This window comes from Artemia franciscana, chromosome 6 (genome assembly GCF_032884065.1).
Source record: "Artemia franciscana chromosome 6, ASM3288406v1, whole genome shotgun sequence".
In the NCBI taxonomy this organism is placed as follows: domain Eukaryota; kingdom Metazoa; phylum Arthropoda; class Branchiopoda; order Anostraca; family Artemiidae; genus Artemia; species Artemia franciscana.
The window spans coordinates 25,958,563-25,984,716 of NC_088868.1; the positions used below are offsets into that span (position 1 = coordinate 25,958,563).

At 34.1% G+C, this 26,154-nt stretch overlaps 2 protein-coding genes across 3 annotated transcripts in view; one reads left to right on the top strand and one right to left on the bottom strand.

Annotated features, from left to right (window-relative positions):
- The window catches only part of LOC136028239 (uncharacterized), a 37,115-nt gene extending 22,391 nt beyond the window's left edge, over positions 1–14,724 (bottom strand). Inside the window, exons 1-3 of one of the 2 annotated variants that reach the window (XM_065705967.1) lie at positions 14,674–14,724; positions 10,522–10,650; positions 7,574–7,772 (exon numbers count right to left, since the gene is read on the bottom strand). In XM_065705967.1, the coding sequence (XP_065562039.1) occupies positions 7,574–7,772; positions 10,522–10,643 (321 nt within the window). In that variant the 5' untranslated portion in view covers positions 10,644–10,650; positions 14,674–14,724. Of the gene's footprint in view, positions 1–7,573; positions 7,773–10,521; positions 10,651–14,628; positions 14,648–14,673 lie in introns of those variants that run through there. The other variant, XM_065705968.1, reaches the window with a different exon arrangement.
- A 4,627-nt stretch (positions 14,725–19,351) lies between these two features.
- The window catches only part of LOC136028240 (protein CNPPD1-like), a 43,726-nt gene continuing 36,923 nt past the window's right edge, over positions 19,352–26,154 (top strand). The window contains exon 1 of the mRNA XM_065705969.1: positions 19,352–19,483. Coding sequence (XP_065562041.1) covers positions 19,424–19,483 — 60 coding nt within the window. The 5' untranslated portion in view covers positions 19,352–19,423. The remainder of the gene's footprint in view (positions 19,484–26,154) is intronic.

Consider the following 26,154-nt stretch of genomic DNA (forward strand, 5'->3'; position numbering starts at 1 on the left):
TTCCCATGGACCATTATATGTTGCATGTTCAAGAGTCGGTAAACCTGACAATCTACTTATATGCACATACAATGGGACAGCAAAGAATGTTGTATATTCGCAAGTTTTACGTAGTTAAAAACATATATATATATATATATATATATATATATATATATATATATATATATATATATATATATATATATATATATATATATATATATATATATATATCTATATCTATATTCACAGGTGGGACATAGGGACACAACTACAATGGCGCGTAACTAATATGGCGCGTAACGACTTACGCGCGCGGGGGGGCTTGGGGGGGCGCGAAGCGCCCCCACCAACTAGGTGTTGGGGTGGCGCGAAGCGCCACCCCAACAGCTAGTATATATATATATATATATATATATATCTATATATATAAAAATAAGTTGTCTGTCCGTTACGCCAGATTATATCTTCTATATATATAAAAGAAAACAAACTAGAATGTAAAAACTGGAAATTGCATAAATATTTCGAAATATTTTGACAATAGATTAAAGTAATTCGAAAAAAGAAAAATGGTAAAAAACTAAAAAAAAACTAAAAAGAAAAAACTAAAAAAAAAATTAAAATTAAAAAAATTAAAAAAAGAAAAAACCTAAAAAGAAAAAACGTAAAAAAATAAAAAAGATAAAAAACTAAAAAAAAAACTAAAAAAGCTAAAAAACTAAAAAAAAAGAAAAAACTAAAAAAAAACTGGGAATCGCACAAATATTTCAATATATTTTGACAATAGATTAAAGTAATTGGAAAACCTTAAAACAGATACCCCAAATTTTGAGGTTTAATATAAATTGTTGGAGCTTTAGCATGCTTGGCGCGTAAAGATGAACATTGACAAATTGAAGAAAACAAATCAATAAAAAGAAGAAACTAAAAAAAAGTAAAAACTAAAAAAGACAAAAAAACTAAAGAAGAAACTGTATCTATCTATATATATAAAAATAAGTTGTCTGTCTGTCTGTGGGTCTGTGGATCTGTGGATCAGGTGACGTCATGTTTCGGCTGACGTCATGAAATTAGTTGCCGTCATTTTTGTTATGACGATGCTTAGTATATTGTAAAACACATTAATTTGGTTAATAATATACCATTTAAAACACCAAAATGAACATGCTGGAGTAGTCACTCGGTGAGAGAGGGTGTCAGAACGGAGAATGAAGGTCCCAGGTTCAAATCCTGGTTAGGCTAAAAAAGGTAAAAAACTAAAAACTAAAAAAAAAACTGAAAAAACTAAAAAAACTAAAAAAAGGCAAAAACTACAAAAAAACTAAAAACTAATAAAAAAATAAAAAAGCCGAAAAACTAAAAAAACTAAAGAAACTAAAAAAAGGAAAAAACTTAAAAAACTAAAAACTAAAAAAAAACTAAAAAAAAGGAAAAATGAAAAATAGAAGAGAAAAAGAATACTAATAAAATTAAAAATAAAAATAAAAAAAAATAAAAAAGATAAAAAGCTAAAAAAAGGTAAAAACCAATAAAAACTATAACGAAAAAAAGGTAAAAAACTAAAAAAAAAAATTCATCTAAAAAACTAAAAAAAACTAAAAAACGTAAAAACTAAAAGAATTAAAAAAGTAAAAAAAACTAAAAAAAGGAAAAAACTGAAAAATAAGCGGGATATAAAACAGGGGGATATAAATGACGACCGGGACATAAGGAATATAAATGAATCAGAAAATACAACTCATGTTTCCAAATGACGTCGTTTGGAGCCCAAATTGAAAATCCAGATCAATTTATGTCTACTTTCAAAGTAAAAGGGCAAATTTATCATAGAGCAGGGTCTCTTCTACCATTCTCAGGCGAGAATCATAAATTTTTACAATTGTACTTCATCAGTGATAGAAATTCTGAATTGAATGCACGTTGCGAAATTTCTCCCAACATTGAAAGGACAATCGTTTCCCAATTACAACATCTTTTCCACGAAAATAATAATTTAGTGCGTCTGTTCAAAACAGCCATCGATTTGATGCCTACTTATACGCATAAAATTGTTATTTCCGCTGACAAAACGCCTCCTGGCCAACATGTGCGTAGATACAATGCTCCAACTATCGACGAAGTGGCCATCGTAATGGTCGGTGATCAGTTTTTACCTCGAGATATTATTCTCAGGGTTTCCACCACACGTGCTACAACTAAAAATAGGCCTACCAATAATACTTTTAAGAAATATAAACCCACCAAAGCTTTGTTATGGCACTCGACCTGCCGTAAAAAAAACAATGGAAAACCTAATAGAGGCCACAATTTTGACAGGGCCTTTTGAGGGTGAGGCTGTTCTTATTCCTCGCATTCCCAAGATTCCAACGGATCTGCCTTTTCAATTTAAAAGATTGCAATTCCCAATTCGATTAGCATTTGCAATCACCATTAACAAAGCTCAAGGTCAATCATTAGAAAAATGTGGTATAGATCTTAATACTGATTGTTTTTCCCATTGACAATTGTACGTTGCATGTTCGAGGGTCGGTAAACCTGACAATCTATTTATATGCAGCAACAATTGGACAGCGAAGAATGTTGTATATTCGCAAGTTTTACGCAGTTAATTTGTATTTTATCTATCTATCTATCTATCTATCTATATAAAAACGAGTTGTATGTATGCATGTTTGTTTGTTTGTGAAAAGAGCGTTTGCATATGATGTCATTATTAGTACATACGGCTTTGTATATGCAGAGACAATGGGAAAGCCAAGAATGTTGTATATTCGCAATTTTTACGTAGTTTAACTCCTGCAGACGAAATGAATGCTTGCCTAAAAAAATCTAATTTATAGGCACACGTAAAAATATTAAAATTAACTACAAATATGCGTGTCCGATTGCAAAACGATGACTCTGGTCAAACAGTAGACTCAATTTCAGGACGTATACAACTACCTGCTGATTTCTGTAATTTAGTGACGTCCAAAAATGAATTGATTGAAAAAGTATTTCTGAATATTCTAAAAAATTATAAAAATAATAAATGGCTAAGTGAAAGAGCGATTCTCGCACCCAAAAATATAGACGTCCACGAAATCAACAATATTGTTTTGAACAAGATTCGAGACCAGGCAGTCCTTTACAAGTCAGTCGACACAGTTTTGGAACCAAATGAAGCGGTTAATTATCCATCTGAATTTTTAAATTCCATAGATCCTTCAGGGTTTCCACCACACGTGCTACAACTAAAAATAGGCGTACCAATAATACTTTTAAGAAATATCAACCCACCAAAGCTTTGCAATGGCACGCGACTTGCCGTAAAAAAAAACAATGGAAAACCTAATAGAGGCCACAATCTTGACAGGGCCTTATGAGGGTGAGGCTGTTCTTATTCCTCGCATTCCCATGATTCCAACGGATCTGCTTTTTCAATTTAAAAGATTGCAATTCCCAATTCGATTAGTATTTGCAATCACCATTAACAAAGCTCAAGGTCAATCATTAGAAAAATGTGGTATAGATCTTAATCCTGATTGTTTTTCCCATGGACAATTGTACGTTGCATGTTCGAGGGTCGGTAAACCTGACAATGTATTTATATGCAGCGACAATTGGACAGCGAAGAATGTTGTTTATTCGCAAGTTTTACGCAGTTAATTTGTATTGTATCTATCTATATAAAAACGAGTTATGTGGATGCATGTTTGTTTGTTTGTAAAAAGAGCGTTTGTATATGACGTCATTATTAGTACATACGGCTTTGCATATGCACAGACAATGGGAAAGCCAAGAATGTTGTTTATTCGCAATTTTTGCGTAGTTTGAAACACATATATAAATCTATCTATATTCACAGGTGGGACACAGGGACACAACTACAATGGCGCATAACTAATATGGCGCGTAACGACTTACGCGCGCGGGGGGGCTTGGGGGGGGCGCGAAGCGCCCCACCAACTAGGTGTTGGGGTGGCGCGAAGCGCCACCCCAACAGCTAGTATATATATATATATATACTAGCTGTTGGGGTGGCGCTTCGCGCCACCCCAACACCTAGTTGGTGGGGCGCTTCGCGCCCCCCCAAGCCCCCCCGCGCGCGTAAGTCGTTACGCGCCATATTAGTTACGCGCCATTGTAGTTGTGTCCCTGTGTCCCACCTGTGAATATAGATAGATTTATATATGTGTTTCAAACTACGTAAAAATTGCGAATATACAACATTCTTGGCTTTCCCATCGTCTGTCCATATACAAAGCCGTATGTACTAATAATGACGTCATATGCAAACGCTCTTTTTACAAACAAACAAACATGCATACACACAACTCGTTTTTATATAGGTAGATAGATAGATAGATACAATACAAATTAACTACGTAAAACTTGTGAATATACAACAGTCTTCGCTGTCCCATTGTCTGTGCGTATAAATAGATTGTCAGGTTTACCGACCCTCAAAGATGCAACATACAATTGTACATTGGTAAAGCAATCTGTATTAAGATCTATACCGCATTTTTCTAGTGATTGCCCTTGAGCTTTGTTGATGGTGGTTGCAAATGCTAATCGAATTGGGAATTGCAATCTTTTAAATTGAAAAAGCAGATCCGTTGGAATCATGGGAATGCGAGGAATAAGAACAGCCTCACCCTCATAAGGCCCTGTCAAGATTGTGGCATCTATTAGGTTTTCCATTGTTTTTTTTTTACGGCAAGTCGCGTGCCATTGGCCAGGAGGCGTTTTGTCAGCGGAAATAACAATTTTATGAGTATCAGTAGGCATCAAATCGATGGCTGTTTTGAACAGACGCACTAACTTATTATTTTCGTGGAAAAGATGTTGCAATTGGGAAACGATTGTCCTTTCAACGTTGGGAGAAATTTCGCAACGTGCATTCAATTCAGAATTTCTATCACTGATGAAGTACAATTGTAAAAATTTATGATTCTCGCCTGAGAATGGTAGAAGGGACCCTGCTTTATGATAAATTTGCCCTTTTACTTTGAAAGTAGACATAAATTGATCTGGATTTTCGATTTGGGCTCCAAACGACGTCATTTGGAAACATGAGTTGTATTGTCTGATTTTTGACAAAAAACGCTTAGATTCTGACGTATTTCCAGTAAGGAAAGTCTTCAATGGCTCTGGTGGTGCAGCCAATAGAGGAAGTTTAACTTTTCCTGAGGCGCAACACATTCCCATTGTTTCACCATTGAATTTCAAGGCCTTGCAATAGGGACAAATTTTAGACATTGTCCCGATTTGAACACATCTACTCAAGCTATAATCATCGACTCGGTTGTACCTGAATGCCAGGCGATAACTTTCAGATTGCTCTGATTCCTCGGCACGCTTTCTTTTCTTACTTTCTCTATCAGCCTCAAGCCTGTTTCCCTGCTGTTCTTTTGATTCCTCGGCACGCCTTCTTTTTTTACTTTCTCTTTCAGAAGCAAGTCTGGTTTCGCGTTGCTCTGGTAGTTCCTCGACACGCCTTCGTTGACGTAAATTGCACATTCTTAATCTGGCCATTTCTCTTTGAACCGCAAGCCTGGTTTTGCTTTTTGGTAACATTCTACCTTTTTCAATGTTTTTCAATTTTTCAGTGTTCATTCTAACATTGATGTTAGAAAAAAATTTTACGTACCAAGCATGCAAACATATATATATATATATATATATATATATATATATATATATATATATATATATATATATATATATATACTAGCTGTTGGGGTGGCGCTTCGCGCCACCCCAACACCTAGTTGGTGGGGGCGCTTCGCGCCCCCCCCAAGCCCCCCCGCGCGCGTAAGTCGTTACGCGCCATAATAGTTACGCGCCATTGTAGTTGTGTCCCTATGTCCCACCTGTGAATATAGATATATATATATATATGGTTTTAACTACGTAAAACTTGCGAATATACAACATTCTTTGCTGTCCCATTGTCTTTGCATATAAATAGATTGTCAGGTTATCCCCCTGTTTCCCCCGGTGTCCCCGTTGTAGTTGTGTCCCTGTGTCCCGGTCGTCATTTATATTCCCTGTGTCCCGGGTCCCGGTCATCATTTGTATCCCGGTGTCCCGGTCTGTATATACATTCGTTTTTTAGTTTTGTTTTTCTCCTTTATTTTTTTCCTTTTTTTTTCTTTTTTAGCTTATTTAGATTTTTAGATTTTTTAGTTTTTTTTATTAGTTTTTAGTTTTTATTTCTTTTTAGTTTTTTTGTCCCGGTCGTCATTTATATCCCCCTGTTTCCCCCGGTGTCCCCGTTGTAGTTGTGTCCCTGTGTCCCGGTCGTTATTTATTTTTTAGTTTTTTACCTTTTTTTAGTTTTTTTAGTTTTTTAGCTTTTTTATTTTTTTTATTAGTTTTTAGTTTTTTTGTAGTTTTTGCCTTTTTTTTAGTTTTTTTAGTTTTTTAGCTTTTTTATTAGTTTTTAGTTTTTTTTGTAGTTTTTGCCTTTTTTTAGTTTTTTTAGTTTTTTAGCTTTTTTATTTTTTTTATTAGTTTTTAGTTTTTTTTGTAGTTTTTGCCTTTTTTTAGTTTTTTCAGTTTTGACGTCACCTGATCCAGTTTTTTCAGGTGACGTCACCTGATCCACGATCCACAGATCCACAAACAACTTATTTTTATATATATAGATAGTTTTTTTTTTTTACTTATGTCCTGGTCGTCATTTATACTCCCTGTGTCCCGGTGCTTTGTTGATTGCTAATCGAACATTCCTTTTGTCCTGGTCGCTTTCTCTTTGAGTGTCGTCATTTATTAGTTTTTTCCTTTTTTTTTTAGTTTTTTATTGGTTTTTACCTTTATTTTAGCTTATTTTTCAGTTTTTTCCTTTTTTTTAGTTTTTTTTTATTTTTTATTTTTTTTAGTTTTTATATATATAGATAGTTTTTTTTTTTTTACTTATGTCCTGGTCGTCATTTATACTCCCTGTGTCCCGGTGCTTTGTTGATTGCTAATCGAACATTCCTTTTGTCCTGGTCGCTTTCTCTTTGAGTGTCGTCATTTATTAGTTTTTTCCTTTTTTTTTTTAGTTTTTTATTGGTTTTTACCTTTATTTTAGCTTATTTTTCAGTTTTTTCCTTTTTTTTAGTTTTTTTTTTATTTTTTATTTTTTTTAGTTTTTTACCTTTTTTTAGTTTTTTTAGTTTTTTTAGTTTTTTAGCTTTTTTACTTTTTTTATTAGTTTTTAGTTTTTTTTGTAGTTTTTGCCTTTTTTTAGTTTTTTCAGTTTTTTTTTAGTTTTTTATTGGTTTTTACCTTTATAGTTTTTTTAGTTTTTTAGCTTTTTTATTTTTTTTATTAGTTTTTAGTTTTTTTTTGTAGTTTTTGCCTTTTTTTAGTTTTTTCAGTTTTGACGTCACCTAATCCAGTTTTTTCAGGTGACGTCACCTGACACATCCATCCATCCATCCACAGACAGACAACTTATTTTTATATATATAGATATATATATATATATATATATATATATATTTATTTTATATATATATATATATATATATATATATATATATATATATATATATATATTATATATATATAGGTTCATTGTTATTTTTGGTCGCATGATAGGAAGTTGTATTACCTTGCTAATTTGGAAATTCGTTCCAAGGAGATCTGCTCCAATTTCACCAGTTGAAAACAAATCAGTGACTTTTTCAAAGAACATAGTATCAAGCAGCAGACGTCTTCTTATATTGCCTTTTGTCGGCGCACCACTAGGAAAAAGAGTTTCTGCAGCTTTCTCAGCGGGTCCTCTTGTTGCTAAACTTTTCCCTGGTTTCCTGAAATGAAAAATTGAATACTTAAAAATAAAAGAAAAACGACAATCTATTAATATACATAATAGATGAAGACTGGCGTCAAAAGTGTCTAGAATTTTGAGTGGATAACTGCCACAAAGCATTTGCTTAGCTGCATTCAAATGGAGGATCAACAGAGCAATGTAGGTTCAATCATGCATCAATCCTCCTAATCCACATTATCATGCCTATCTTCCCTTTGAGAACAGGTTAGCACAAAGTCTTTAGCGATTACCTCTTTCAGATACAACCTTTGGGCGTTATAGTGACGATAGGTCTTTTATGTTTATTATTTCCAGTCCAGCACTCATGATTTTTATTCAAGCAGTATGTTATATTGGAGTAGGAGAGGGAAGGTTAACTATATAAATGTATCAAAAGGGATATTAGTAATTGAATAATTGAAAAGGGTATAACTTCATATACTTTTTTCTCATATTCATATTCTGTTAGTTAAAATCAACTCTCTACGTGACTAAGCTTACAGCTTTGGACGCACTAGTTATATATGTCAGTAGGAAGGCCCCAAAAAAAAATTTGCAATTATTAAAAATGATGATTCTTTGGAACCACCTGAACTATGAGACGTGATAAGACCAAGAGACCAGGCCGAAAAAATTAAATTCACAACGGGTGAAAATCATCAACATGGACAATAAAATGAGACGAGACAAATATGATCAGTTGAATCAAAGGGCATTGCTAAATTGCCTGAAGTAATCAAAATCTAAAATAAAGAAGAAAGACGAATGCAAAGACATGCAACAGTGAGTATTGAAACGTGTCAAAATGAAAAAGCAGAGCATAGAAACAGGCGGTTAGAAGATATACGAAAACAAGAATTAGAGCATGTCAAAAATGAAAATAAAGAGTAAAGACACATGTGGTTAGAAGACAAGCGACACTAAAAATCTCAGCTAGTCAAAAAATTTAAATGAACAACAAAGACACTGGTAATTAGAAGATATGAGAAAATGACAAACAGTCTAGGTCATTTCAGGTCACAAGAACAATCTAAATAGTTCAGACGCCAAAACACTTTTTCCTATAAACAATACATAAATAAAGTACAATACAGATTATGAAATCATAATTCCATGTTATTTTAAATTTTATCAATTTTAATCAAAGAGTTTTGTAAGTACATTCTTATTTGCATGGCAAATAAAACTAACAATCTCTGATTTTATAGAAAGGGAATTAAATTTGAAATCAGTGTCATTTTGTTACATCTACTAAATGGCACTGGAACAATAGAAGCATATTGTTTTAGGGGGCAACCCCCCCCCCTGCAATAGGCCATTTAAAACAGAGTAAATCAAATCAGAAAACAAGGGACCCACATTTCATCAGTACATTGGTCTCTGTTGATAAAAATGACAAGCTTATTAGTTACTTCATTACAGCTCAAACATTTTGGATAGTGACATTCATGGGTATGATGCTCAACCTATCCAGATTTAAGCTATTTGGTTTTTGGAATCAAATATTGAAGACATACTTTACACATACCATAAACATTTTTATGGTCAAAAATATTAAGACAGTTCTCCTTTATACTAAAAACTCATACATAACAATTAGCGAAAAAAAGGAATAGCTACGTTTCTTTGTCTAACAATCAATCTTATCTGTTGGGGTGCTAAAGTTCAAAATTTTTCTGAGGGTTTAAATGTACTCAAAGAAATTTTTAATATTAGATTATGTACATAGCATGTAAAGCAAATATATGCTCAGCCAAATTACAACCCCAACTTACAATAATAATACATAACTGTCATGAATTGGGAAGCAAAATGAATCACAATTGGATTAATAAATATTAGACTAAAGCATAAAAACTGCAAACTAAGGGTAAAGTGGACTATTCAGAGGCCAGATTGACAAAGTCTAGAGGAAAAAAATCAACTAAACGATTTATTCCTGTTTTTATTTAATATCCTCATCATTTGATGAAATTTTATAATAAAAGATCTAGAAATTGATTTAGTCAAATAGTTTTGAAGAATGATTGCTTCTTAATTGATGAGAAAAAACCTTCTAGAATTAATCTTTACTGTTAGGGAATGTAAAGACAATCCTAATTTTGTTTAAAGTTGTCAAAACATGTAGACTAGGTTAAAATTGGTTCTGAAAGGCTCAAATATACGCATAAACTATTATATTGCCCAAGAAAATTTAAAAAAGCTCAACAAAGTGGTGAAAAACTTTTCACAAATACTTGTGCCTTTGGATATATTGGTACAACCAATTCCATACAATAAGTATCTTAAAAAAGAATGGTTTATGGTAACGTAATCATAAAGAGCTACCTTGAACAAACAAATGTTCAAACGGGGATAAGTCCACTTATTAGAGAGTGAAAACATTTTAAAAAAGTCTAGATGTTTGGACTACATATACAGCAGTCATCATTAGCAGAAATACTAAAGCATTTCTGCTTTAATATTTAAATGCTTTAGCATTTCTGCTGATGATGATTGCTGTATATGCAGTCAAAATAACCATACATTTGTATCTGTTTTTACTACCTAAAAAATGAACTTATCCCCATTTGAACATTTAATTGTTTATTATAGAAAAGCAGTGTGATCTTGGCAAAAAAAAAAGCTACCTTTCTACTTTAAGCTCTAAATGCATTCTGTAAATATAGTAAAAGATTGCAACTAGTAGAATTAAAAGTCTTTATGAAATGCCAGGTAAAATTTTTATTTTACAATAAACAACTTACTTTTTCTTTGGTACATTTGCTTGCAGTAACTTAGCCATAGCATTGGCTGCTTGTTTAAATGTAGGCCCTCTGGCTTTAGAAGACCCTAAGCGAACAAACATTATACAAGTTGCTGAAAGCATTGGTTATCTGAAATTAAAATAGACAAATACAACTAGATCTAGCTTTTAAGTGCTAATTAATCACAGATTTTGAAGCAACTTAGTAAAGTGAAGGACCTATCCTTATGCGTGGATAATCCTATCTTTGTATGAGGTATTAAATGTAAAAGACTAGTTTTTCCAACTAAAAGTGAGGAGTGACATTAAAATTTCAAACAAAAGAAAATAATTCAATACATGGAGGGGGATTGCTGCCATTCTCAACTCATTATGAGAAAAAAAATTTTTGTCACATTTTGTTTGGGCTATAGCATTTGTTCTTCAATTATTAAGGAGGGGATGTGAAATTGTGTGCACAAAATGGTAGAAGAGGAAGGTGTACACCTCTTCGAATGGGGGAGGGGGGATATTTGTACCTGGGTTTAACATTACATTTTCCTTTCATTTGAAAAAAAAGTTTTTGCCTGAATGTTTTTCATGTCATATTCAGGGTTATACTGAACATGAAGAGGACAACACCCTATCCCCCTCTCATACCCATTACCCAATATCTAGTGGGGGCTTCAAAAAAGGGGGTTTATTTATGTGCATTTGCTTTTCAAACTAATTGAATTTCATTAAAGAAGAGGCAAACAAACACCTATTCTTCACACTTGTACTAAATTCCATTTTTTATCCCAATGCTTTTATATGCAAAAACAACTTTTTCTGTCGAAAATAAAGGTTGTTTTTCAATAGAAAGGAGCCTCCAGCCCATTCAGCACCCATATTGCATGCATAGTCAAAAAATACTCCTCTAAATTTTCACAGACCAAGGGTTAAATGCCCTTTTCCTATTTATTTGAGGCACCTCAAGTGCGTTTTGAGCATTTCAAATGCATTAAAAAGCATTTTGTGAGGCCTTAGGTAAGACCATAAATCCACCTTTGGGCCTGTTCTATAAGAATTTTAAGTAATTATATTCAGTTTTTCACTCATGTTAAACCATTGCACAGAAACCAAAAGAGCTGGCCAATTTTCTTTCTCTTCTCTGTAGAATAGAGAAACGGTGTAGTTGCAATTTGGGAAATTCCTCTCTAATCTCCTAGAGGACAGTATAAATAACAAAATTAACATAACAAAGAACCAAAATTTCATACATAAAATGTATTGAAAAGATATTTATATAGCCTCCCAGTCACAGACAATAAAAAAAAACTTATATAAAACAAGTTATAAGACAAGCACATATCTAACCATTCTTCAAGCAAAAAATGTGAATCTTGAACTTATTACATAATAACTTTAAGATTATCAGACATGTTGAATTCTATTGTAAAGTTTCCATAATAACCTCACCCTTTTTAGGTCTAAGTGGTGATTCTAAGCTGGGCAGGGGGGGGGGCAGCTAGCCCCCTCCCCTCATTTTTTCTGATATTAGATTCCTTTTATTTTATATTTTTGCACTCCTTTTTATAGAATTATGAAAAGGCTCTTCTGCCACTACCTCTTGATGAGCAAATTTTTACATTTGTTTCAACATGCCATTTAGAGATAATGACTGCAGTTTGGAAGACCTTTGAAGAAACTCTTCAAAACTCTTATTGAAGAAAGGCATATCCTCATTTTCAGTGGGCACAAAACAATTGCTATTGTCATGGAGTGCAATTTTCATTTTGAATAGTTTATCAGGTAATCTGTAATAATTCAAAATCTCCTGTAGAATCTTTTGATCAACAGAATTGAGAAGCATGTATATTTTTTTTTGTCCTATTCCTTGGACTCTTCAACCATTAGTCTAAGAAATTATGCAGATGACAACCCTGGCCCTGATTCCCTTACCACCTCATAGGACATATGTATCTCCAAATTGAAAAAAAAAAAAATGAAGACACCAATTGAGGTACCTTTTATGCTCTGTCTAAATATAGAAATTGCTGCATAGGATATTTCATTTTGAGCTCTTGAAGGGACTCTAAAAGCATTACCTTGTTCCTTGCTTTTTTGGCTTATAGAATGTACTAATATTTGAGCCCAAATTTAGTACTAAGTTGATATTTCACAGTCATATATTAATATTATTATTTATAGAAAAAGAAGATGACAGAGTACTACAAAGAGAAAAAAACAAAGAAAAAAGGAAAAGTAAAATATCCCAATACAACAATGACAATGTAACTAGAGCTGAAGAAGTTGGCTCTAAGTGTGTCTTGAACTACTTTGATAGTGCTATTTCATAAATTTAGCAACAGATATAGTAGGGTCTACAATGCACAGACTATTGATGAGCTTTGAATTGCATGTCCAAATGGGATATCTCAGTAGGTGTTTTGCTAAACAGAAGAAAATGGAGTGGCTTTTCAATTTATGACCCTCAATATAATAGTAAGAACCTTCCAGAAGGGTACAATGTTGAGAATATGGGGGAGAGCAACAGTGTTGCACAGCATTGCAAGATAACAGCAATTGAAACAAAGCTTAGCAGAGACTATGGAAGCATATGGGAAGGTGTTTTGGAGCACATTGACTCCTTTTTTCTCTAATAGGTACTGACCTTTTATAATCTTTATGCAATGAAATTGCCACTCAGAAGACACACAACAAATGTAAAGTGCCTCTTGCTGCTCAGTGCTGTCCATAAAAATATCAAAATTATTCACTGATGCTCATTTATTGGTAAATCAATTTGATGAAAAGAGTCATTTATGGAGAATTCATTGAGAAGTTATTTTTTTTTCTTTACATTGAAACCCATAGAACTGCAACAAAAATTTTAGCAGAAAGCATGAGAAGTTCAACTTCTTCACCAATTGTCTTGTTCAACAGTGGAATTTACTTGGTGAATCTACCAAGTTGGCCAGATCAGTTGACAGCTTCAATAATGGTGCTGGCTGTGATTAGAGCAGCAAGTCATTGAAGACACAGTGGGACAAACCACTATCATCTAGCAGGGTCTATTATTTGTTGCACATCCCTTTAGCCCTCAAACATGCCCAGCCAGTGATAAATTTAATGAAACCCAACAATGAAACCAAATTGTCTTGCATATATGTATATAGAGATGATCCGCTCATGAACTGCAACATGAATATCAAATCAACATTATCTGGTGACATCTACAGGCTTATCAGCCTTAATTGATGGAGGATGTGATTTAAGGTAATTAAAGGATGAGGAGTGGTAAAGTAAATTGCTTTTAGGAATGATAAAGCCTAGCTTATGTAAACATTTTAGAATTAAACATAGTTTTCAAAACTCTATTGTGGTTTCTTCTGAGGAGACAAACCACTATAGGCTATCAGTAATATAGGCTACAAGAGTAGAAAATATTAGACTTTGTAAAAGTGTTGAATAGGAAATTGAATATAAGGCTAGTATCATAGTCTACAGCTCTTTTGTTTTTATGACATATTGAACTTAGCCTAGTTAATGCATTTCAAATTATTAGGTGTTGATATTTTCCTTTTAGTAATTTCCAGCAGTTTAGCCATTATTCTACCACAAACTAAAATTCATTAAAATTGTATCAGAGAAGGGTTTTAAGAAAGATTTGAAAAGGTTCTTTTGTAAATTGGTCCACCTGATCATGGAACATGTTACCTGATCATGTTGTTTCAAGAAATAATGGTCTAACTTTTAAAACAGCTTTGTCTAGAGCCTCTTTTTTATGAAGGGCAGTATGCAGAACCATAATATTCATGGTGTTGGTATGATTGGTTTTACTCAGTACTCTAAAAAGAGTTTGATTAATTAGTCTCTTTGCATATTTGCTTAATCTTTTGTAATCTCTTCAGCCTAAGGAGTTTATTAGTTAATATTGGTAATAATTAGTTGAAATAATTGAGTTCGTGTATTATCTTTTGTTTATTGTTGCATATTGTTTTGTTTAACCTACTGCTGACTTGTAATGAGACAAGCCTATGGATTACAAAGTTTTTATTTGAAATAAATAAATCTTAGTAGATGATTAATTTAATTATAATCTTTTTTTCTAAATTTCAATCCATTCTATGGCCTATAGGCCTACTTGCTTAAGTGGAAATAAATCGGAAACAGTAATTTTGATTCTCACATGTTTCATAATTTAAATGTCGCGCTAATTGGCCCAGGGCTTCCACTTTCGAATCTCAAAATTCGGGGACAAGTTTTAAAATTCGGGGAGTTTTCAGGAACTCAGGGAGTTTTAGGGAGCTTGGCTGCATAGCTTCAGATACTCCTCTCTGACACAGGCTATATAACTCCACTTCACTTCGCATACCATAAGCTTTGGCTCGAGGACAAGCAAAAGCCGTCCATTTTGGCCCCAGGCAAGAGTTCTGCGGAGCTTTCCAAAATGTAATGTCATATTCATCAATTCGGCCTGAGGTCCACACCTTCCGTAAAAACTGCAGAGGTTAGACCCTTACTAGTTACCAGGAATAAGCTGAGATCGGCGGTATAAGAAAAAAAACAAAAAAGGGACAAAACTGAAGTGTTGCTCTTGCAACACAATTGAATACTTTTTGGCGGTACTTAATATTAGTAAAATCTAACAAAGACCACACAAAGTGATTAAAACCTTGTTTCAAACTTTTTTGCAAAAAGAAACAATCTTAATAATTAAAAACATATTAAAAACCGATAAAAAAAAAAGATGTCGTCCCAACCCAAACCTAAGCAAACGTTTCCAACCACGAATCCAAGACCTCTCCAGCGTGAGCCCTCTCGCTCCCCCTCCCCTGGATCCACCACTGCTATTGTGCCACGTTGCTCCATAGTTACAGATTGTTATCATGAACTATCTGATTACTGCCATATTTACGTAGAACCTTAAATGCTGAATAGAGATAAATCAATAGATATTTGGTCCATTATATCATCAACTGGAGCAATGAAAATCACTTCAAAGTATATTGTTTTTGGTGTTCCGAAATCAAAATAGGAATGAGTGATTTGAAAACGATCAACAGCTAGAAAAATTAGAAGAGTATGACAAAATTGGCTTACTATTAAATTTGAAGTCTATAGATAATCGTAGCATCTTCTTCGGTAGTTGCATTAGCCTTAACATATGACAACATGTTTGCCATTTCCATATTCACAATTAGAAAGGAGGAATCAGCATCCAATTGTCTCATTCCCATTTTGGTTTGGAAAATGGAATTTTCAATATCATACATTCACCAGCGTACCATAGTATAAAGGTGCAAAACAGTATTAAAATTGTGGAGCGAACAGTGAGCCTTCCATTAACTCTATTTTCGGTAGATCAAAGGAAAAGAAAGAAAATCAGGGAGTTTTCAGGGATTCGGGGAACGTCATTTTTTTCGGGGATTTTTCTATATTTTCAGGGAAATCCCCGAAAATTCGGGAAAGGGGAAGCACTGAATTGCCCTTAGAAGTAGCGATGGGTGAAAGTTGATAAAATCACTGGCTTTCTTACCAGAAAAAATTTACCAAAATACCAAAAACGTTGGCAAGCAATAATAGGCTATGCACCAATAACACGTGTTGGGCACCATAAAGTAAGACACTATGTTTTCAAATGCCGTCAACCACTTCAAGGAGAAAAATAATTTATACATAAAAACGAAATATTAACAGAAAACTCAAACTGTGATCTAAAATCCTTTTTTTTCTGGACATAAGAAAAGCTTGGAATGCTGATAGTATCTAAGTAGCCATTTATAAATCCTATCGTCAAATTGGAAGTGAGAATAATGAATTAAAACGAAAAAACTGTTCAAAGTAAAGAGCAATGCTTACTAATATACATTAGTTCCGTAAAAAGTAGAAATTATTGTTCTTTAATTAACCGTCTTTTCTACTACAATTTGGCCAAATCCTTATCTCGATCGTTCACTAGCCCTAAATGACAATTAAATAGAAAAAAAACAAGTTTTTTTAACGGAAAGTAAGGAGCGACATTAAAACTTAAAAAGAACAGAAATTACTTCTTATGTGAAAGTGGCTGCTTTCTCATCAACGCTCCGCACTTTACGCTAAAGTTTGACTCTTTCTCTTGACTCTGCTTTTTAAAATAGTGCATTAGAATAATGCATCTTAGGGCAATGAAACTGTTTAAAAGTTTAAATGTGGATAGTGAAACATTCATATGTTTAAGAATGTTTGAAACATTCATGTCCCACTTAAGACTGTTGGAAATTTTAATGCCTAAGAGCTTACAATATTCAATAGTATAGGGTCAAGAAAAACGGGAGGAGATTTCAAGAATTTATCGTCATTATTTTATGATTTAGTTGAAGTTACATTCATATTTAGATTATTAGCTTCATCTGAAACATGGAATGGGTTTTTTAAGGGAATTACTTTTAATATTCCTATGACATACTTCACGGATCAACAAGTCATCCACATATATTCATTTTTGGGGGAATTCGCTACCGACTTCACTAATCATGAGTTGCAGCAACCAAGTCAAACACTCTTTGGAAGCTGAAACTTTGGAATTTACCAAATTTTGTGATTTGGCTGAAAATATTTGAAAAAGGTTCAACAATTTTGCCTGCAAAGGCCTTTTTATACTTTTTTCACATTACAAATAGAGTAAGGGGCAGACTTATCTTGGCCGTTGATAGTTAGAGAGAGAGAGACAAGAATATAGAAGAAGCAAAATCAGAAAGTAAAAAAGGTTTTCAGTTGACAGCAAGAGAGAAGAATTATAATTTATTAGAGCAAAATTTTCATACACAAATGTCACATTGTATACCTGATTCACATTCACACCTGAGTCATATTAATAGGTTAGCCACAAAGGGTAAAGTGAATGGGGGATAGGATTTTACGGGGATAGTGTTTAAAGAAGTCACATTGGCAAGGTTCTTCATAGGGGAGGGTGAGAGTGGGAAAGCAGGATGGTGCCGGAAAAGGGAAGTAGGTTGGAAAGTGTCTAAGAAAAGAGTGGCTCGGTTTCTTTTGAAAAATACAGGATAGAGGCCCGAACCAGGTGCCACCCTTTTGGTCGCATGGAGCAGATGGGGGTTGTAACAATATGTATAATTTGGTGTGGGTAAGGGGGTTTGAGGGAGGATCTGAGTTAAAAAAAAGTGATTTGGTAGGATGTGTTGACTAGACGCGAGAGAATTCATAGCACTGAGCGATGTTCAGAGGGGCAGATTCCTGGGATATGCTGTTTAGTATCGTGTATGTAGGGGGACAAGGCTGGGGGTTGAATGGAACATAATAAAGAGGAGGAAGAGGTCATTGATGTTTTTTTGCGTTGTTTATAAATGTTCATGTCTTAAGATAAAAAGAAGGGCAAAACAGCTAAACGGTGCAAATATTTAAAAGTTGCACTTAAGCTTCCTATATTTTCCTGATAGGTAAAATTTGAATAATTTGTTGTACATGAGCTTTTCAAGCTTAGATTCCTTCAAGACTTGATGTTAATCTTGTATATTGGTACTTGAATTGTCATTGGTAAGAAAAACGAGTCATTTTGCTACAACGGTAATAAATTATTTTCCCTGAACCTTGGTGGAAGTAGGAAGAGAGTATTGAGAATTATGTTTATTGTAGCATCCACCAGAGGGCCTGTCCTCCTCTAAGATATATTTTTAAAGGAATCATTGTGGCCCAGGTCTTGGCACCTTAGTCCAAGTAAGGTGGCACTTACTCATAGAACCTATGGGACCACTCGAAAACGTGACTATATTCTAGAGGAATGCCAGTGGTGGCAGTGGTGGCGTTAGATTACTGATAATGGTGCCACTCTGCGACTCACGCTGGCACTGCTAGACCTTACAAATACTCAAAGAGAGAAAAAGTTGAATATTGAGGTACAATTTTTTTTAGCAGCAACCCACATATAGTCTTTGGATATACTATTAAAAGAAGCATTTGGTTATTCCTCCACCACTCACATTTTTATTGTAAAGTCAATAATAAAAAAATTATAATAAGAAATGTATATTATGCTGCAAGATGGCAATAATTTGCAAAACAGCATTAAAAGTGCTTTTTTCTCAGGCATTTTTGGAGTTATACTCGAGCTAAGAGGCAATGATTTCCCCCTTTCCAGACCAACCACCAAAGTTTGCAGTTCGAAATGGTTTTGACAGCAATTTTTAGCTAGTTATGATTAAATATGCAGCGTATTATTTTGAAAATAAGTTTACTTGAAAGCCCCTAAAGAAAATAAGACTGATAGATGGGGAACAAAGCTTCAACATAGTGTATTAAAAGTTAGAGAAAACATAGTAATGGGGTATTTTGATAAGAAAAGTGAAAAAATAATACATTTAGATAAGTAAAATGAATTTAAGGCAAACAAAACCAAACGGACAAAGATTAGCCAAAAATTCCTTAGCACTTCATTTTAGCCATTCCTGATTAGCCATTCCTTTGCACTTCAGAATAAAAAAGAGCACAAATTATAAAAGTCACCGACTATTTCACTTCAGTTAGACAGTAAAAATAACCATACATGGAATTTCAACCACTTTTATTGAAAATCACGAAATTAAAAAAGGAAATCACCAAAAATTACTAAAATAAAGAAAATCACCTTGATGGTGAAAAATCACAAAATTCGATTCGTGAAGACCTAAATTTTATTGCTTTACTTGGCAGCCTCGATAATGATAAGAAAATTCAATCAAAGGAAATCACATAGGAGGTGAAATATCACAAAATGTGACGCCAACAGCCCTAATCAAGGCTTATAATTTCTTTTTCGGGATAGGTTGCGTTCAGAGCAAAGGCATTCGAAAATTTGAGCGAAATTTTTATTGGTGAAGACATATCGCTTTATTTCGCAACTTTGACAACGCTAACTGAATAAGTGAAGGCATTTTGCTAAGGAATAGAAGATAAAAGAAAAAATGTGGCTGTTTAATTGGGCCTTGGTCCGAGATTCTACATCAGGAATCATTTCAGAACCTGTATGATGCTTTTTTAGATATTTTTTTTAGTATATTGCCAATGCAAAACCTGGTAAAATTTTATTTAATTGACTTCTTGCTATCTCGGAAAGGGTTTAGGTTAGGAAAATGGAACTTCTAAGGATGGGTCTACAGGCTGAAGTAGCCTATGTCCCGGGAAGGTTTTTTAAGTACTCACGTCTACTCCTTCTCTCTCTAGGGGGCCCTGAAATTTGCCTACATGACAGGTCTAAACCTATTGAAATTTTGACAAAACAACATTTTACCAGTTACTAGTTGCTTTTTCTCTGCCTTTAGTTCTGAAAATGCAATTCATGTTATTTGAGTAGAATTTTGAGCCATATCAATGTTTTTTTTTCAAAATTTAGGAAATGTATTTGCATAGGCTATCTTTAAAGCCTTACAAAATGGAATTGAGCAAAGTTATGAAGCTGAAAACAATTTTGATGTACTTCAATTAAGCAGAAGATCTATATTGCAAGGTTACGCTTTTACAACACACATGTTTCTAAAGGTCAGGGCCCTATAGAGGGAGAAGGAGTAGGGGTAGTTACTTCAAAATACCTTCCTGGGACATACATTGGCCTGTAGATTCATCCCTGAAAGTTTCATTTTCCTAACCTAAACCCTTTCTGAGATAGAAAAAAGTCAATTAACTAGAATTTTACCCAAAACTTCTTTAATTTCTGGATGTTGAGCTTTTCTTGATCTTGGATAGGCTAGTTACAGGAGGTGAGTGAATTCAGAGCCTTGATCAACCTCTAGGAAGGTATTTTTAAGCACCTACCCCTCCCCCCTTCAAAAAGGCCTTGACCTTTTACAATGTGTATTTTGAAAGTGAAACCTTGAGTGACAGATGTTGGCCAAGCCCACTGCTCAAATGAGTCACAAGGAAGCTGTCTTGAGCCTCTTACTAGGCTATGCTAGACTTTTACTTTTTCACATGATTTATCTAGAAATAAATTGTAGCCTGTATATCACTTGATACTTTTTTACACTGTATCCAAATGTTATAATCTCTTCATTTCAGATGATACAAACTTCATTTTCAGCCATTAATAGGCTAAATTAGGGCCCAAAAAGGTAACTTGTAGTGTATAGACATAGCCTAGGCAAAAGTTAAGGCAGCTGATATTATGGATCTACAAATAAAGTGAACATATCACTATATACCATTTTTGATTCTCTTTCTGAATATAATATTTATGTTTTCTGTAAATGTAGTTTCAAGCATTTTTTGGACCCTTGATTGGTTATAACCCCTTTTCAGGAGATCATTAAGGCTCTGGGTACATTCCTTAGACTTTCATTCACATAATTCACCTAATTTTAAAGATAGCAAAAAGCCCCTAAACTATTGGTTTTATAGATTTGCAATTCTATATCTGAAATTTAGGAAAAAGGTGTATAATTACTAAATTGCTAACCTTATACCAACCCTCAGTCTTGATTTTAGGTTAGCCTATAAGCAGTTAAAAAGCTGGAACAAAATAAATCCACAGGTTCTGATGGCATTTCCCCTAGACTTTTTAAAATAAGCATGTTTGGTTTCAGATGGTCTGCTAACTAAAATATTCCAAGGTTCAATAGATACCTCAGTAGTGGTGGATGAGTAGAGACTGGCACATATTACACCCATTCCCAAAGGGGGTAATAAGGATATGGCTGATGACTACAGACCTATTAGCATAACATCAGCTGTGGGTGAAGTTCTGGAAAGTCTTGTGAATTCAGCTGTAATTAATTACCTTGATTCTAATGAGGTGCTCACTCCAAATCAGCATGGCTTTAGACAAAGGAAACCAACTGAAATTAATCTCCTAGATGCTTATGAAGATGTAGTTAGACTTTTGATTAAGGAGTGGTTGTAGATGTTGTGCTTCTTGACTTTGCTATGGCCTTTGATAAAGTGTGTCACAGAAGACTAAAAATAAAACTGCATGCTATTGATATTAACTCAATTACAACAAGATGGATAATGGCTGTCTTGACAAACAGGAAGCAATTGGTCAAGGTTCATGGTGATGGAGCCCAATGTTTCTTTTCTGAAATTACAACAGTTGTCAGTAGAGTTCCACAAGGTACTGTACTTTGGCCAACATTGTTCAATATATATGTTAATGATGCCCCACATGTAGTCCTGAATAGACTCAGCCTTTATGTTGATGATTCAAAAAATTGGTCTGGTAAATCCAGACACCACCTTATAAGCTGATCTTAACTCTTTCTCTAAGTGGTTAGAGAGTTGACACCTTGAACTAAACATAAAAAAAAATCTTAACTATTCATTTTGCAAAAACTACCCCTAGTCATGTATACAATATAGTTTCAATTAATGTACAACCCCAACCTATTTCAACTGTAACTGAATACAGTGATCTTGGACTTATTATTGATAACAAGTTGAAATTCACATCCTATACAAGAATGATTGTTGGTAAAGCATCACAAATACTAGGGTTAATCAAAAGATCATGCTAAAATTGTACAAAGCCCTAGTTTGGCCTGTCATAGAGTATGGAATGACTGTTGTCTTCCCTATTAATAAGAATGATGTAACTGCCCTTGAGTCCATTCAACAAAAGGCTACAAAATATATAGAAGGGTGCAATTGTCTGAATTATTCTTGAAGATTAGAAAACCTTAAGCTACCATCACTAGTTTATGGAAGACAAAGGAGAGACATGATCATGACTATGAAATTATTAAGTAGCAACAATGTTCCATCTTATCTTCAACTAGACACCCTGCAGAAGACTAGAGGCCACTGATTGATTGTCATAGAAAAAGTGGGCTAGTAAACCAGCAATGCTACTTGGTAGTTTTCAAAATTTGTTGGCAGATTTGGTCTGAAAGTACCATTTTTACATTTAAAAATGCTTTTGCTCAAGGAAAAGCTGTCAAAACACAGGTGCTGCTAAAGTGTCAGCAGCTTTTAAAAATTTGTCAAATTCTGCAACTGGCAGCTTTGGAACTGTGTTCATACCTGCTCATTGAATTTGTTCCTGAAGAGAGTCCAGATATGCACACCAAACCACTCCACCTCCAACAGAATTATGTCATAATGGAATTCTTTAAGTGATGAGATGGTAATGACCCCTACCAACAATGTATTCTAATCTAGAATTGATCATGACTGGCTGAAGCAACCTTGGAAAACAAAAAGGAATGCTGCCAAAACCATTCCCCACCACTCACCTGCAGCATCACAGTATTTACCTTAGTTGTTGGACAATGCAATTTAAGCTAAAGGTCCTGACATGGCTTAAAATCCTGTTGAAGTACTTGGAATTGCATTTTCAAAACTATGGCAAATGAAAACCTAAAATTAAGGTAAAATATTTTTTTGCCAAAATTTAGATTTCAACCTGTTATCTATGCAATTTTTCTTGCCTTAGAAGTAATGAAAGTGTAGACTAGAGATTTTATCTTGAAAACTCCCTCCTTTGGTATTTTTGGGGGGTATTATCCCAGTACTTTAATATTGCCTAATTTTGTACAAATATTTTGATTAAAAAGTAGCCTAGCCTACCTTTCATAAACATGGACAATAGGTTCCTAATCTTGGATCAAATTTAGATAGTTGGGATTGGCTGATTCTTAGGACTGGGGTAGTTAGGATTGGCTGACCACAATCAAGTAAACTTCTTTAACATCAAAATCTTAATAAAAGTTACCCTTACATACTACTATATTTAAATTTGATTATTCTACTTAAGAAAACTTGTATTAGGTTGATTATATCTTTTATAGAGTTTGTCTATGATTTAGATGCTTTATTCTAACTTTACTGTCCCATGTCCAAGAACAGGCAACATTCTCCAAGTTTAGGCTCAAGCTTAGAGTGTGTGTTTTTGATTAGGCTCCACTGTTGACTATCAATGCATTTTGAATTGTTAGTGTTGCATATTTTAATTGATGACATATACCATCTTTAGATTGCTCCAATTTAAGGTAACAGGGTAAAAACTTTCCAGCCTGTTACAGACTTATTAAGAAAAAATCTAATGTTGAAACATTCCACTTTTTTGGTGATATTGTATAGATTTGCAGTAATTTAACTGTTGAAGTGAAAATTAGTTAACTACTATTTTATCTCTGTTTAGAATCTGGATTCATCCCTGAATGTTTAATTTGCCTAAATAAGTTACATTCTAATATTTTAAGAAGCCCCTCAATTAGAATTTTACCAAATAGTTCGTTTATTTTAGGTAGAAGTATATTATGGAGTAGAAATAAGAAAAAAATAAATATGCCATTAGACTTTTATTCTATTCTCTTTTTCAAATCTAATGACTTCTGTTGCCACAATTGTGTCCCAGCTTCCCTATTAGGGCTACATGTGGCCCTATATACAAGACTGTGCTGATTTTTTTTCAAATTAGCTCTATTTGATATTAATTTTGTAACTGTCCATTAGACTTAAGCTACACCAAAAGATAATTGCAAACACTCAATAGGCTAGAAAATGACAAGCTAGACTGCAAAAGTTTGCTGATTTTGTGAGTTTGCTATAATTTTTTTTTGTGTGCATAATACTGCATGAAGCCTACTTCAGAGAAGGAAACACTAATGACCAAAACACACTGTTGAATTTCCTTTTCAACACTTTCCAAATATAATGTCTATTATAATGATAATCATATACATCCCCCTTGTGAGATGAAATTTTAGTCCTACATTACATACAAAACAACAAGGAAACCCTATATTCCTGAAATTTTTGCTTTATAAATCCCCTCCATTTTGAGGTCATATATAGTCCTACACTTTATAAAGACAACAAAGAAACATGATTTTCCAAAAATGTTTGCTTTATATTGTGTAGAAAGTTTTAATTTACAGATTTTCATTGTTCTACCCAGTTATCCCTATTTCCAGTCGTTTTGAAGTATTATTTTTATCCAATGGTTGCAGAGTGATGTGATGCTTAGAGTGTGTAATAAGAAAATGAGATCATTGATGCAGTAATGAAAAACTATTGATAAATGTATGTTTTAGGGTTATATCTAGCCCCATTTGATAGATACATATCCCTTTGTTATGTTCAAAAGTTTGCTGATTACTTTTCTTTTTTCAGATTGGCTATATTTGTGAACAAACTTTTGATAAGAGAGTGAAAACACAGTATTGATTTTGTGGCTTACAGTCATTTCACAACCCTTTTCCTTGATTTTTGAAGTAACCATAGAACATCCAGTGACTGTGCATACATCAATAAGTGGAGAAAAAAAAATTGCTGTCATTCACTATATCAATACATCTTCAAGCTCAAATGTATTGTTCTTAAAGTTTGTTAGAAAAACATGACTTACCCACATCCTTACCTTAGACCTTAGTTCCTCCAGAGCCATCGGTGGCGCATAGGGCGTTGACAAAGCCTCTCCATTCGTCTCACATTGGTGCTGCAGCAATGATGCTTCCCATTCAGGTATTAGTGAGGTGCCGGCCATCCTCAGATCTCGGTCATGTGTTTGTCTCAATGTATTTTTGGGGCGGCCTCTCTTTCTTCTACCGTCTGGCTTCCATTCATAGGTTGTTCAAGGAAGGCGGCTCTCTTCCATACAAAGAACGTGTCCCAGGTATGTCCACCACCTTCTTTTCAGCAACTCAATGACTGGAGGTTGACCTGTTTTTCTGCGTATTTCTGCATTTGTAATTTTTTGTTGCCAACTTGTATTCAACATTCTTCTGAGGCTCATATTTTCAAATGCAAGGATCCTTTTTTCAAGCTGGGTGTTTATTTTCCAACATTCACTTGCATAAAGGAGAATTGAGAGTACATTGCTATTGAAAAGTCAAAGCCTCAGTCGCATTGAATATTTATTACTTCTCCAAATAGGCTTCAATCTATTGAAGGCACCTGTAGCTTGTCCAATTCTACGTTTAATCTCGGTCGAGATCTCTCCATCACAATCAATCCAGCTACCCAGGTACTTGAACTCCTGGACTTGTTCTAGATGTTTGTTTTTGCAATGGAGAACAAGTGGCGAGGTTGTGATGGCCATGCTCTTCGATTTATCAATGTTTATCTTTAGCCTGACATTCTCTGCATTCTTGGTAATAGTGTCAAGCAGCTGCTGCAACTGTTCTTTAGACTCTTCAAGAAGGACAATGTCGTCCGCGAAGTCCAGATCAAACAGTTGTTTGTTGCTTACTTTTACCCCGTAGCCCAATGCGAATCTCAGGGCATAATCCATTATAATTATAAAGAGCATGGGGGAAAGTACACATCCTTGACAAACACCAGACATGATCTTGAAAAATCTGGTTGTACCGTTTTCGGTCTTCATGCAACATTCCGATTCTTCATAAAGCGCTATAATTCTATCTACTATTTTCTCCGGAATTCCGTAGTATTTCAAAACTCTCCACAAGCAATCTCTGTCAACTGAGTCAAATGCCTTTTCAAAGTCAATAAATAGGAGGTAGAGCTTCTTGTTCCATTCTTTTGATTCTTTGACAAGCATTCTCAGTACAAATATTAGATCAGAACAGGATCTCCCAGTTCTGAAACCATGCTGCTCTTCTTGTAGAGTTGCGTCTAGTGCTTTCTGCAGACGCTGCAAAATGATGAAGGCTAATACTTTGGATGAGACAGGGAGAAGATTGATGCCTCTCCAGTTATGGCAGTTCATCAAGTCTCCCTTTTTGAAGAGTTTGACTATAAT